Source organism: Tyto alba, unplaced genomic scaffold (genome assembly GCF_018691265.1).
Source record: "Tyto alba isolate M040663 unplaced genomic scaffold, T.alba_DEE_v4.0 Super-Scaffold_24, whole genome shotgun sequence".
Classification (NCBI taxonomy): Eukaryota; Metazoa; Chordata; class Aves; order Strigiformes; family Tytonidae; genus Tyto; species Tyto alba.
In genome coordinates, this window is record NW_024881298.1 from 434,902 (window position 1) to 449,007 (window position 14,106).

General features: G+C 63.7%; 3 protein-coding genes across 6 annotated transcripts in view; 2 read left to right on the forward strand and 1 right to left on the reverse strand.

The window, feature by feature from the left end:
* On the forward strand, positions 1–4,693 carry LOC122153832 (sushi, nidogen and EGF-like domain-containing protein 1). The gene is made up of 5 exons (XM_042797190.1): positions 1–151; positions 1,392–1,522; positions 2,150–2,437; positions 2,793–2,930; positions 4,451–4,693. The coding sequence occupies exons 1-5, from the start codon at positions 1–3 to the stop codon at positions 4,691–4,693; spliced, it is 951 nt and encodes a 316-aa protein (XP_042653124.1).
* A 2,020-nt stretch (positions 4,694–6,713) lies between these two features.
* On the forward strand, positions 6,714–12,053 carry LOC122153854 (FXYD domain-containing ion transport regulator 3-like). Of its 4 annotated transcripts, none has more exons than XM_042797237.1 (8): positions 6,714–6,915; positions 7,721–7,777; positions 8,823–8,858; positions 9,296–9,319; positions 9,950–10,024; positions 10,173–10,232; positions 10,847–10,890; positions 11,968–12,053. In XM_042797237.1, the coding sequence occupies exons 2-8, from the start codon at positions 7,738–7,740 to the stop codon at positions 11,995–11,997; spliced, it is 309 nt and encodes a 102-aa protein (XP_042653171.1). In that variant the 5' UTR covers positions 6,714–6,915; positions 7,721–7,737; the 3' UTR covers positions 11,998–12,053. The 4 variants fall into 4 exon arrangements, with proteins under 4 accessions (XP_042653171.1, XP_042653172.1, XP_042653169.1 ...); XM_042797238.1 differs by having other exon boundaries at positions 10,202–10,232; XM_042797235.1 differs by lacking the exon at positions 11,968–12,053 and adding an exon at positions 11,042–11,245.
* Positions 12,054–12,293: 240 nt separating this feature from the next.
* The window catches only part of LOC116961612 (leucine-rich repeat LGI family member 4-like), a 56,963-nt gene continuing 55,150 nt past the window's right edge, over positions 12,294–14,106 (reverse strand). The window contains 3 exon segments of the mRNA XM_042797192.1: positions 12,294–12,611; positions 13,533–13,796; positions 13,798–14,093. Of these exon segments, the coding sequence (XP_042653126.1) occupies positions 12,309–12,611; positions 13,533–13,796; positions 13,798–14,093 (863 nt within the window). The 3' untranslated portion in view covers positions 12,294–12,308.

Below are 14,106 nucleotides of genomic sequence, written 5' to 3' on the forward strand. Positions count from 1 at the left end.
ATGGAGAAACCATCAAGGAAGTTCTTCAACGCTTTCTCCATCCATCCAAGAAGCGTCAATGGATGGATGGAGAAACCAAAGAACTTCTCTGGTGGCCTCCTCACCCACTCGTCCCTGGAGATATGGATGGAGAAACCACTGAAGGTGGAGGGTTGGGTGGAGAAACCGTTGAAGAATGGATGGAGAAAATCATTGAGGAAGGAGAGAGGCGGATGGTTGGGTGGGTGGAAGGAGAAATAGGTGGACAGTTGGGTGGTTGGATCCCCAGAAGAAGGATGGATGATTAGGTGGACAAATCCAGGAGATCTTCAAGGGTTTCTCCATCCATCTGGTCATGGAGATGTGGATGGAGAAAGGTCTGGGGAGGGATGGGTGGATGGGTGGATGGATGGATGGATGGATGGATGGATGGATGGATGGATGGATGGATGGATGGATGGATGGATGAAGGACGGACAGACAGATGAAGGAGGGCCGAGTGCCCCTCACCCCCACCCCACCCCCTTCCCCCAGGCCTGGGCAGGTGAAGGCTCTGCCCGCGCTCCTCCTCCTCCTCCTCATCCCCACCGGTGACTGGGGACCCCTGGGGACCTGGGGGGCACCCACAAGAGCCTCGGGTGAGTGGGGACACATGGGGGGCACCCATGGAACCCCTGGGTGTGTGGGGACATTGTGGGGATGTGGGGGCACCCACAGGACCACCAGGTGAGTGGGGACCCCTGGGGACATGGGGGGCACCCATGGGACCCCTGGGTGAGTGGGGACATGTGGGGGGCACCCATGGGACCCCCAGTGGAGCAGGGACACCGTGGGAACGTGGCGGGCACCCACGCGAGCCTCAGGTGAGTGGAGACACATGGGGTGCACCCGTGGGACCCCTGGGTGAGTGGGGACACCGTGGGAGCATGGGGGGCACCCACAAGAGCCTCGGGTGAGTGGGGACACGTGGGGGGCACCCATGGGACCCCCGGGTGAGTGGGGACACATGGGGGGGCACCCACGGGACATGGAGGTCCTAGATGATCCCATGGGGTCCCAGTCCCATACTGGGGGACATCCCAGGGTGACCCCGAGGGTCTCAGCCCCATAGTGGGAGGTCCTAGTTTGACCCTGGGGGTCCCAGCCCCATAGTGGGGGGTCCCAGGGTGACCCTGGGGGTCCCAGCCCCATAGTGGGGGGTCCCAGGGTGACCCTGGGGCTCCCAGCCCCATACTGGGAGGTTCCCATACCCCTTTTGGGAGGTCCCACACTCATACTGGAAGGTCCCATAGCGACATGGGGGGGGGAGGAATAGTGTCTGGGCCACCATGGGGGTCCCACTCCACGGCGTGGAGGTTCCCCACTCCTCGCTGTGGGTCCCTGATGGGTGCCCCCCACCCCCCCCACCCCAGATGAGCTGCTCTACCCCTTCGGGTCAAGCGCAGGGGACAAGGCCACCCCCCGTGAAGACGACGGGATGAGCCCCAAGATCATCCTCGAGGAGACCTTCTCCTTCTATGGACAACCCCACCACTCCCTCTATGTGGGTCCCAGGGCATGATGGGGCAGGAGGGTGCTGTGGGGCAGGGTGCTCGGGGGGGCCCGGGCTGTGGACACTGTGGGTTGGAGACACCGTGGTTGGGTGACATCACGGGGTTGGAGGTGGCCTGGGCTGGGGACACCATGAGTTTGGGCCACTGTGGGTGAAGGCGTCATGGGTTGGACCAGTATGGGTGGAGATTCCCTGGGTGGGGGTCACCAGGGGTTGGGGGTCACCAGGGGTTGGGGGTCACCATGGGTTGAGTGCCACCATGGTTGGAGACCACCATAGTTGGTGAAACCATGGTTGGGGGCCACCAAAGTTGGATGTACCAGGCTTGGGGCTCCATGGGTAGGTGACATCACGGTTGGAGGCCACCATGGTTGGGGGTCAAGATGGTTGGGGCCACCATGGATCAGAGGATCCTGGCTGGGAGCCACCAGTTGGGAGCCGAGATGGTTGGGGGGTCACCGTGACTGGAGATATCACGACTGGGTTCGCCGTGGTTGAAGACACATCCCTGCCGGGGGCCACCCTGCTTGGTGCCACCACAGTTGAAGGCCACCACAGGTGACGGCCGCGCGCCAGGAGCGGGTCACTGTTGGGGGGGGTTCTGGTTGTCTCCTACAGGTCAACAACAACGGGGTGGTGTCGTTTGGGACAGGAGTCCCCGAATTCACCCCCCAGCCCTTCCCGCTGCCCGGCCACCGCCCCTTCGTGGCCCCATACTGGGCTGACGTGGACACCAGACTGGGAGGAGAAGTCTTCTACCGGCAGAGCCGGGAGCCGGAGCTGCTGGCCCGCCTGGCTCGTGACCTTGTCCCCGCGGTGGCCCCCTCTGACCCAGCCCCCCGGCCCACCTGGGCCTTCGTGGCCACCTGGCATCGCGTCTCCTTCTTCGGGGCCGCCTCCGACAAGGTGGGGGACAAAGGGGGTGCTCAACCATCTTTGATCCGCACCCCCTCAGCCTTGGTGGCCTCCAATCGCGGCGTCACCTCCCAAGGGGGCGGGGCACAGGGAATGGTGGGGGGGGGGGGGGACATGGGGAGGGGTCACAAGGTGGGATGGGGGGACATGGCGGGGGACACGGGGACAGTGAACGGGGAGGTGGGGTTGGGCCATGTTGTGCGGGACACGAGGAGACGGGGACACGGGGATGGAAAGAGAGAGCTGGGGGCCACAGCAATGGGGGGGGTCGTGGTGACGCGGTGACATGGTGACGCGGTGACACGGTGACATTCCTTCTTCCCCCCTCCCCCCCGCCCCGCCGCAGGTGAACACCTTCCAGGCCGTGTTGGCCACCGATGGGGCCACCTCCTTCGTCATGTTCAACTACGGTGACATCCAATGGACCACGGGCATCTCCAACGCCGGGGATGCCCACACCGGCCTGGGGGGCATCCCGGCCCAGGTGGGTGTTGGGGACACGGGGGACACCCCGGTGTTCCCCCCTGTCCCCGTGGGACAGGGGCCACCTGCCTGGGTGGGAGGAATTCAGAGAATTTACGATGAATTAAGAGGGTTTGGGGTGGGATTAAGGGGATTTGGGATGGAATTATGGAAATTTAGGACATATTAAGGGGATTCGTAGTGGGATTAAGGAGATTTGAACCTAATTAAGGGGTTTTGGGGTGGGATTAAGGGGATTTAGGCCAAATTAAGTGGCTTTGGGGTGGGATTAGGGGGATTTAGGACATATTAAGGGGATTCGGGGTGGGATTAAGGGGATTTAGGCCACATTAAGGGGATTAGGGGGTTTTAGGACATATTAAGGCAAATTGGGGTGGGATTAAGGGGGTTTGAACCAAATTAAGGGGTTTTGGGGTAGGATTAAGGAGATTTAGGACAAATTAAGGGGATTTGGGGTGGGATTAAGGGGATTTTGGCCAAATTGAGGAAATATGGGGTGAAATTAAGGGGATCTGGGCCAAATTAAGGGAATTTGAAGTGGAATTAAAGGAATTTGAGGTTAAATTAAGGGGGTTGGACTGATTTTAGATGGTTGGGGTGGTATTAAGGGGATTTGGGGTGGGATTAAAGGGATTTAGGGCAGAATTATGGAGTTTGGGCAGATTTAGGGGGATTTGGGGTTGTAATTGAGAGGCTTTCATCCAAATTAAGGGGTTTTGATGTGAAATTAAAGGGGTTTGGGGTGGAATGAAGGGAATTTGGGGTGAAATCAAGGGGATTTGGGGTGGAATTAAGGGGATTTGGGGTGCAATTAGGTTATTGGGGCAGAGTTAAGGGGATTTGGGGGGAAATCAAGGGGGTTTGGGGTGTAATGAAGGAGATTTGGGGAGGAATTAGGGGGTTTGGGCAGTGTTAAGTGAATCTGGGTTTAAATTAAGGGGATTTGGGCAGAGTTAATGGTATTTGTGGTGAAATCAAAGGGGTTTGGGGTGAAATCAAGTGGGTTTGGGGTGAAATCAAAGGTGGTTTGGGGTGAAATCAAGGGGGTTTGGGGTGAAATCAAGTGGTTTTGGGGTGAAATCAAAGGTGGTTTGGGGTGTAATGAAGGAGATTTGGGGAGGAATTAGGGGATTTGGGCAGTGTTAAGGGAATCTGGGTTTAAATTAAGGGGATTTGGGCAGAGTAAATGGTATTTGTGGTGAAATCAAGGGGGTTTGGGGTGAAATCAAGCGGGTTTGGGGTGGAATTAAGGGGGTTTGGGGTGGAATTAAGGGGGTATGGGGTGGGATTAAGGGGATTTGGGGTAAAATTAAGAGGATTGGGGAGGAATTAGGGGATTTGGTCAGAATTAAGGGGATTTGGGCAGGAATGAAGGGGATCGGGGCCAAAGTGAAGGGGATTGGGGCAGAACCACGGCTCCTTGGCCCCCGATGGCTTCTGCCCCCACCTCGTCCCCCCTCTGTCACCCCCCCCCTCCGTGTCCCCGACCCCCCCCCCCCCTCCTGACCCCCCCGCCTCCAGGCTGGGTTCAACAGCGGGGACGACATCCACTACTACAACATCCCGGGCTCGCGCTCGCCGGCGGTGCTGCGCATCGGCCACAAAAGCAACGTGGGGATCCCGGGGCGCTGGCTCTTCCGCGTGGACGAGTTCACCGTCACCGAGGGACCCCCCAGCCCCTCACTGCCCCCCGACACCCCCCCGCCGCCATCCCCCACCCCACGCACGACCACCGAGGAGAGGGTGTACATCTGCGAGTGGTGAGGGGCTGGCCTGGTCCTCCGGGGAGGGAGGGAGGGGGACAGGGACGACAACACCCGGACACCCATCAGTCGATCCGCTGAGGGTTTGGGGTTGGGGTGGGGCAGCTGGGGGGCACCCGGACGTTTGTGTCCCCTAAATTCCTTCCCTTCCCCCCCTCCCCCGTGCAGAAGGGCACATCACCACGGAGGACATGTTACCACGGAAACACCAATAAAGACACACACACACACACACCCCCCGTCAAGCACAACGTCTGTGCATGTGTACACACACACACATGTGAGGGGTGACACGCGTGTCATGTGGCCCCGGCACCGTGAAGGGGGGACATGGCGGAGGGGGGTGTGTGTGTGGGTGTGTGGGTGGGGAACAGGGAACGGTTGTCAGCGTCACCGTTGCAGCGTGGGGTGTCACCGCCTGGCGCCAACAGGCAGAGACATGCCGGAACACCCCCACACACCCCACACACACACACACCCCCCCTCGCACCAGTGTGCCATGGGCACGCACGGTTAACACCCGCTCTGCCAACTTCCTACACCCGGTGAACACCCGGCTCCTACGCTGTGCTACACTGGGAGGACACCCGGCTCGGGTGCCGCTGCGCCGCCGCACCAGACGACACCTGGCGAAGCGCCAGCTGGCACCCTGAGGGCATCGCGTTACATCCACGCAACACCTGGCGGGTGCTACACCCGGAGATCACCGTGGTACAGTGGTAATACCCAGCACCCAGCCCCTGCTACACCCAGAGAACACCCAGAACCCACCCCTGGGCTACACCCGGAGAACACCAGCACCCACCCATGGGCTACACCTGGTTGGTGTCTGGCACCCACCCTGTGCTATGGTGGTTACACCCGGCCCCCACCCTGTGCTATAGCCAGAGAACACCCGGCACCCACCCCTGGGCTACACCCTGTCGGTGCTTGGCACCCGCACTCCACTACAGCAGTTACACCCAGCACCCACCCCCTGCTACACCCAGAGAACACCCAGAACCCACCCCTGGGCTACACCCGGCTGCTGCCTGTCACCCGCACCGTGCTACAGCGCTTACACCCAGCCCCCAGCCCCTGCTACACCTGGAGAACACTCGGCACCCACCCCTGGGCTACACCCGGCTGCTGCCTGGCACCTGCACTGCGCTACAGTGCTTACACCCAGCACCCACCCCCTGCTACACCCAGAGAACACCTGGCACCCACCCCTGGGCTACACCTGGTTGGTGTCTGGCACCCACACCACCCTACAGCGCTTACAACCAGCACCCAGCCGCTGCTACACCCAGAGAACACCCAGCACCCACCCCTGGGCTACACCTGGTTTGTGTCTGGCACCCACCCCGTGCTATGGTAGTTACACCCAGCACCCACCCCCTGCTACACCCAGAGAACACTCGGCACCCACCCCTGGGCTACACCCGGCTGCTGCCTGGCACCCGCACCATCCGACGGCGGTTACACCCGACCCCACCCCCTGCTCCACTCGGCCCCCACCCCAGGAACTCCCCGTGGCCGTGGGGGGTGGACGCCTGAGTCCTGGGGGGGGGGGGTGTGTGTGGTGTGTCACACGGATGCAATGGGGGGGTTGGGCTGTAGTGGGGTTGCCAGGGGTGGTGGCAACACCCCGACGCTTGGGAAAAGCGTCACCCGCCCTGAGAGGGGACGTAAGGGTGACACCCCCCCCAGCCCACCCCACCCCACTCTGAGAACATCCTCAGTGGGTCCCTTGGGGGGCGACAGGGTAGGGCGTGGGTGGGGGGGGGGGCACCCACGGGGGATGCTGGGGGTGGGGTGACACCGTCCCCACCCTGGGAACAGCCTCAATGGGTCCCTTGTGAGGGGGATGGGGGGGGTCAGTGGGGTCAGGCGTGGGCGGGGGGGGGGCGGAAGGGGGGGCCCCCACGGGGGACGCAGGCGTCCGGGTGTGCGTGGGAGAACAAGGCCCCATTGAACCGGTCCAAGAGGCCCCAGGCGCACGGGTGGGGGAGGGGAAAGAGGCGGGTGGGGAGGGGTGGGGGAGGGGAGGACACAACCCCCATTGAACACCCACCGCCCCTGGGGAGCACCCACGGGGGGTGGGTGGCCCCTGTGGCCCCGCCCACGGCGAGGTGATGACCTCCCCCCCCCTCAGGTGTAGCCCCGCCCCCTCCTAGGTGTGGTTGTTGTTCCCCCCCACCCCAAAAAAATTCCTGGTTTGCTCATTGTTGACGTGGGAAGGTGAGTGGGGGCACCCCGCACGCGTGGGGGGGTCCCTTGGGTGGGTGGGGGGGTCCCCCAAGTTGGGGGGAGGTTCCTCGGGTGCCTGGGTGCCCTGAGTGGGGGTTCCCTGGGTGGGGGGTCCCTTGGGTGGGGGGTCCCGCGGATGCCTGGCTCCCCGCTGAGTGGGGGGTCCCACGGGTGGGAGGTCCTCTGGGTGGCGGGGTGCCCTGAGTGGGGGGGTTCCCTGGGGTGCGAGGGGTCCCCCAGACTCCTGAGTCCCCTGAGTGGGGGGTCCCATGGGTGGGGAGTTCCCACAGACTCCTGAATCCCCTGAGTGGGGAGTCCCACGGGTGGGGGCGTGTTTCCTGGATTCCTGGGTCCCCGGTTGGGGGGGGGTCCCCTAAATGGGTGGGTCCCTGAGTGGGAGGGGGGTTTCCCCGCGTGGGGGGTCCCCCAGATGGGGGGCTCTTTGAATACTTAGGTGCCCTGAGTGGGGTGTGGGGTTCCCCGCGTGGGGGTGGTGGTGGGGGGTCCCTCCTTGCGTGGGGCGGGGCCCTTGAACTGCGTAAGGGGGGGGGGGGACCCCCATGTCGTCTGTCCCGTCCCCACCCCCCATACCCCCCCCAAAAGGGCCCTCCCAGTAACGCCCCACTCAGGAATCTGCTGTGACTCACCCGCCCCTCCCCCACCCGGACGCCCGGGTCCACTGGGAGCGTGGGGGGAGGGGGGGGGGGCACACCCCCTCCCCCACTCTCACCACCACCCCCCATCCCCACCCCCCCCCCCCGGGTCCTCGAGGATTGACGTGTGTCCCCCCTCCCAGGGGTCAAAGGTCACAAGATGGTGGGGGGCGCCCTGAGGGTTCTGGTGTTGCTGGCAGGTACGGGGGGGGGGGGGGGGGGGGGGGGGGGGAGGGATTTGGGGGGACTTGGGGGAGAACTGGGGGAACTGGGAGGGAACTGGGAGGAATTGGGGGGGAATTGGGGGGATTTGGGGGAACTGGGAGCAATTGGGGAGGGACTGGGAGGGAACTGGGGGGGATTGGGGGGAGAACTGGGGGGGAATTGGGAGCAATTGGGGAGGAACTGGGGGGGAATTGGGGGATTTGGGGGAGAAACTGGGGGAACTGGGAGGGAATTGGGGGGGAATTGGGGGGATTTGGGGGAACTGGGAGTAAGTGGGGAGGGACTGGGAGGGAATTGGGGGAGAACTGGGGGAATTGGGGGGATTTGGGGAGGAACTGGGGGGGAATTGGGAGAGAACTGGGGGGGAATTGGGGGGATTTGGGGAGGAACTGGGGGGGAATTGGGGGGATTTGGGGAGGAACTGGGAGGGAATTGGGGGGGAATTGGGGGGATTTGGGGGAACTGGGAGTAAGTGGGGAGGGACTGGGAGGGAATTGGGGGAGAACTGGGGGAATTGGGGGGATTTGGGGAGGAACTGGGGGGGAATTGGGAGAGAACTGGGGGGAATTGGGAGCAATTGGGGAGGAACTGGGGGGGAATTGGGGGGATTTGGGGGAGAACTGGGGGAACTGGGAGTAAATAGGGGCAACTGGGGGGTCGTTGGGACAGAACTGGGGGAACTGGGGGGGAATTGGAGGGAGCTGGGAGGTGGAACTGGGAAAACTGGGAGAGAACGGGGAAACTGAGGGTAATTCGGGGGGAATTGGGGGGAACTGGGAGGGAACTGGGTTAAACTCGGAGGAAACTGGAGACGTTGGGGGGGAACTGGGGAGGAATTGTGGATACTGGGGGGGCCCTGGGGAGGAATTGGGAGGGAAGTGGGGAGGAATTTGGGGAAACTGGGAGGGGTTGGGGGGCAGCCGGGAGGTACTGGGGGGGAACTGGGGGGGAGTGGGAACGAGAGGGAGCCGGGAGGCGCTGGGGCGGTTGAGGCTCCCCGACTGGTTTTCCCCCCTCCAGTTTTGTCCCCCGTGAGAGGAAACCCTGTCCCCACTGGTGAGTGACGGGGACAAACTGGGAGGGGCTGGATGGGGCTGGGGGGGGGTCATGCTGGGGGTGGGGGGGTCATGATGGGGGTGGGGGGGTCATGCTGGGGGTGGGGGGGGTCATACTGGGGGTGGGGGGGTCATGCTGGGGGTGGGGGGGGGTCATATTGGGGGTGGAGGGGTCATGCTGGGGGTGGGGGGGGTCATACTGGGGGTGGAGGGGTCACGCTGGGGGTGTGGGGGTCATACTGGGGGGGGGTCATACTGGGGGTGGGGGGGTCATACTGGGGTTGGGGGGTCATACTGGGGGTGGGGGGGTGGACTGGGAGGAGCGGGGGGGGGTGGGTCTTAGGGGAGTGGGGGATACTGGGAGGGACACTGGGATACGGGGGGGGCCGTACTGGTGCCCCAGTCTGGGTGCTTCTGACTCCTCCTCCTCCCCACCAGATGTCACCAGTCCCTTCCAGTATGGTGAGTGGGAGGGGGGTGACAGGGGTGGCCCCAAAATGGGGGGCGGGAGGGGTGGCAGGGAGGTCCCCACAGGGGTGACAGGGGTGTCCCCAAAAGGGGGGGGGTGACAGGGGTGTCCCCAAAAGGGGAGGGGGTGGCACAGAGGTCCCCATGGGGGTGACAGGGGTGTCCCCACGGGGGTGAGAGGTGTGTCCCCAAAAGGGGGGGGGGGAGCTATCCCAGAGGTCCCCAAGGGGGTGGCAGGGGTGTCCCCAAAAGGTGGGGGGTGGCACAGAGGTCTCCAGGGGGGTGGCAGGGGTGTCCCCAAAAGGGGGGAGGGGTGGCACAGAGGTCCCCAAGGGGGTGACAGGGGTGTCCCCAAAAGGTGGGGGGTGGCACAGAGGTCTCCAGGGGGGTGGCAGGGGTGTCCCCAAAAGGGGGGGGTGTCCCAAAGGTCCCCAAGGGGGTGGCAGGGGTGTCCCCAAAAGGGGGGAGGGGTGGCACAGAGGTCCCCAAGGGGGTGACAGGGGTGTCCCCAAGATGGGGGGGGTGGCAGGGGTGTCCCCACAGGGGTGACAGGGGGTGTCCCCAAGGGGGGGGTGGTGGTGGTGTGTGTGACTGGGGTGTCCCCACTGTGTGCCCCCCCCCCAGACTGGTACAACCTGCGCGTGGCGGGGCTGGTGGTGGCCGCCGTCCTCTGTGTCATCGGCATCATCGTCCTGCTCAGTGAGTGTCACCCGGGGGGGTGTCCCCGTGTCACTTGGGGGGGGGGAGGGGGGGTTCCCATGTCCCCGGGGGGGTCCCCTGGGCTCAGTGTCCCCTGGGACACACACACAAACACACATACACACACACGTGTCGTGCGTGTCCCCAGCGTCTGTCACCTCTTGTGTCCCCTGCCAGGTGGGAAGTGCAAGTGCCGGAGCAAAGCCAGGTGGGACATGAGGGGACACTGGGGACATGGGGGGGGGTCGTGGAGGACATGGGGGCATGGAGAGGTTGGGGACATGGGGGACATGGGACGTGGGGGGACATGGGGAGTAATGGAGGACATGAGGACATGGGGACACATAGGGACATGGGGACACATGGGGGGTCATGGGGACATGGGGTGTAATGGAGGACACGGAGACATGGGGGGACATGGGACATGGGGGTCACAAAGGACATGGGGACATGGAGAGGTGGGGACATGAGGGTCATGGAGGACATGGGAAGGTGGGGACATGGGACAGGGATTGAGGACATGGGGACATGGAGGGGTGGGGACATGGGGACATGGGATGTAACTGGGGACATGGGGACACATGGGACATGGGCCAGGGGTCATGGAGGACATGGGGACATGGGACAGGGGGGACATGGGGACTTGGGGGGTCATGGAGGACATGGGGACATGGAGAGGTTGGGGACATGGGGGTCATGGAACGTGGGGACATGTGGAGAGTAATGGGGACATGGGGAGGTGGGGCCATGGGGCCATGGGGGGTCATGGGACATGGGGACATTGGGGTGTCACAGCCCCCCTGACCCCTCCCACCCCCACAGCCGTCGCCGTCCCCCTCCGGAGATGTCCCACCTCGTCGGGCCTGGTAAGTCCCCTCCCCGCCTTGGGGGACACACGTGTCACACGTGTCCGGGGAGGGGGGGATGGACACGGGGACAGCCGGGGGGGAGGGGACACTTGGGTGTCCGGGGAAGGGGGACATCTGGGCACCCCCTGACCCCCCTGTTTCTCCGCAGGAGCCGCCAGCACATGCTGAGGTGTCCCCAAGTGTCCCCAAGCCCAGAGGGGACCCAGGTGGCCCCAGTGACACGCAGAGGAGGGGAGAGGGTGGGGGAGGAGCGGGTTTATTTGGGGGGTGGTTTCACCCCCCCCCAAAAAAAAAAAAATTCCAAGAAAAGGGGAAATTAATAATAAAAAAAGGTTAAAAAAGGTAAATTTGGTTATTTGGGGGGGAAGGGGAGGGTCCCCTGTGGTGGCATCAGGGGGGACAGGGAGGGGACAGAAGGACAAGGGGCCAGTGGTGGCATTGGGGACGAGGCGCTGGGTGGGTGGTGGCACCCGGAGGTGAGAATGTGACGTGGGGGCCAAGGGTGACACTGGGTGGACGGTGGCCTTGGGGACATCAGGTAGATGGTGGCAGCGGGAGGTGCCACGGTGACGGTGGGGCCAGGGGTGGCACGGGACGACGGGTGACACCGGGACCAGTGTTGGGTGGCTGGGGACAGGAGTGCCGGCAAGATGCCGGGGACAATGAGGTGACATGGCAGCTGACGTCCCCACGTCCCCAGTGACCTGGTGGCCAGTGTCCCCACGTCCCTCAGGTGCCCAGGTCCGTTGGTGGCCCGCGTCCCTCGGGCACGGAGGGCCGCAGTGACGTGGTGGTTGATGTCCCCATGGCCCCAGGTGCCCACATCCATGGGGACGTGGCGAGCACATCCCCACGCCATCTACGGCGACACACTGGTCCGTGTCCCCACTGCCCTTTGCCACCCGGGGGCACCACGACCTGGCGACTTGCTGTCCCCATGTCCCTCAGGTGCCACGTCCGTGGCGATGTGACAGCTGGTGACCGTGTCCCTCAGGCGTCCGGGTCCAAAATGGCTGACCTCCCCATGTCTCAGGTCCATGATGAAGTGACAGTTGATGTCCCCATGTCCTTCAGGCCCCCGACGACGTGCGGTCCCACAGGTGACAGGTCCACCATGACGTCCCAGTTGATGTCCCCATGGCCCTCAAGCTCCACGCCGAGGAGATCTTCGATGTCCCTCAGACCCCCCAGCTCCACAATGACATGACGATGACCAATGTCCCCACGTCCTTCAGGTTTGATGTCCCCGTGTCCCTCGAGTGCCCAGCTCAATGACAGAACGGCCGATGTCCCCGTGTCCTTCAAGCGCTCACCTCCACCCTGAGATGTCGCCCGTCCCCTCGTCCCCAGCTCCGCGCCGGACGCGACACTTTGCCGTCCCTCGCGTCCCACCGCGCCGGGAGATTTGCCGTCCCTCAAGACCCCAAGTCGACGGTGACGTGCCGGTAGATCTGGGTGGCCCCTTTGAAGCTGGAGGCCACCAAAAAGTGACGGTGACCCAAGGAGAGGGGGGCGAAGGCACGCGGCGTGGGGGCCACCAACTCCTGGGTGGCCTCCAGGTGGCCACCGGGCCCGAGGCGGTAGACGCGGCTGGGGGCGTAGTCGTTGCCCAAGATCACGTAGCGTTGTCCGGCCAACGCCAACGGTTGGAAGACCAACGAGCCCCGCGCTGGTACCTGCTGCACCTCCCGGAACATGGAGCCTTCCCAACGCATCACCTGGCCGCAGAGAATCATGGGAAAGGTTGGGGTGGGTGGTGGCCGTCAAGGAGAAGGGTTGGCAGGGGTGGTGGGTGGCTTGAAAAGTTTTGTTGGGCTGCGAAGGTGGTGGGAAGGGTTGGGGTGGGTGGTGGACATCACGGGAAGGGTTGGGGTGGGTGGTGGACATCACGGGAAGGGTTGGGGTAGGTGGTGGGCTGCTGTAGGCCAGGAGCATCATGGGAAGGATTCATATGGGCATCATAAACAAGGGCTGGAGATGGACCCCCATGATTACGTGATGGAGATGGACACCCAGGGTCATATGAACTCCATGGGCATGTGCTGGTGATGGACCACCATGGACACATCATGGTCATAGACCCCAACGGACATGTGGTGACACCTCATGGACTCATGACGCTGGTGGCCCCCCACGAACACATGATGGTGACAGACCACAACGGCCATGCGATGGTCATGGACTCCCATGGACCCCCAATGCTGATGACCCCCCATGAACACGTGATGGTGATAGACCACCACGGACATGTGATGGTGATGGACCCCCATATAGACCTATGATTCTGGTGGCCCCCCACGAACACGTGATGGTCATAGACCCCAACAGACATGTGATCACACCTCATGGACTCATGACACTGATGGCCCCCCATGAACACGTCATGGTGACAGACCACAATGGCCATGCGATGGTCATGGACCCCCATTGATCCCCAATGCTGATGACCCCCCATGAACACGTGATGGTGATGGACTCCCAGGAACATGTGATGGTGATGGACCCACAATGCTGGTGGCCCCCCATGAGCACGTGATGGTCATAGACCCCAACAGACATGTGATGACACCCCATGGCCCCCCCCCCCCCCCCCAGCCCTGTGATGATGCTAGATGTGCCCCGCCCAGCCCCGCCCTCACCTTGGCATCCCCCAGGAAGCGGGTCAAGCAGAGGAAGACGTGACCCCGCAGCCGGAAGTGCTTCGCGGCGTAGACGTCGGGCACGTGGGGGATGTCGGTGTGGGGGGCGAAGGCCGCCCCGCTCCACCGGTAGACCAGGGGTCTCCGCGTGCCACTGCAGACCACCAAGGCCGGCCGCCCCCCCAGCTCCAGGAACTCCAGGTGGGTGTCACGGTGCCACGGCCGGAGGGCTTGGTGGGGGTAGAAGCCCCGTCCCCCCCCAACGGAAGAGGGTGCTGGTCCCCCCCTTGGAGCTATCGGCCACCCCAAGGTACCAGTGACCCCCGAGACGGGCGCTGGCCACCGCGTGGGGACGTCGCAGCCGGCCGCTCCCCAACGCCTGCAACCGGACGAAGCGGCTACCGGGGCCACCAGCCCGGCGCCAGACGGCCGAGCCCCCACCCAGTTGGGCCACCACCACCACCAACGCCCCCCCCAGCTGGAGGGGGTGGCAGGCCACCGGTGACGAGCCTGAGGGGACAAGGACGTGGGGGAGGTTAGGAAGGGGGGTGGGGGAGATGACTGGGGGGGGGGG

Bases quoted from the DNA above. Each gene is read 5' to 3' on its own strand.
- LOC122153854 (XM_042797235.1), top strand. From the start codon at position 7,738: ATGGTGGGGGGCGCCCTGAGGGTTCTGGTGTTGCTGGCAG. The intron at 7,778-8,822 runs GTACGGGGGGGG...TCCCCCCTCCAG, and splicing joins GGTTCTGGTGTTGCTGGCAG to TTTTGTCCCCCGTGAGAGGA. The intron at 10,891-11,041 runs GTAAGTCCCCTC...GTTTCTCCGCAG, and splicing joins GTCCCACCTCGTCGGGCCTG to GAGCCGCCAGCACATGCTGA.
- LOC122153832 (XM_042797190.1), top strand. From the start codon at position 1: ATGGAGAAACCATCAAGGAAGTTCTTCAACGCTTTCTCCATCCATCCA. The intron at 2,438-2,792 runs GTGGGGGACAAA...GCCCCGCCGCAG, and splicing joins TCGGGGCCGCCTCCGACAAG to GTGAACACCTTCCAGGCCGT. The intron at 2,931-4,450 runs GTGGGTGTTGGG...CCCCGCCTCCAG, and splicing joins TGGGGGGCATCCCGGCCCAG to GCTGGGTTCAACAGCGGGGA.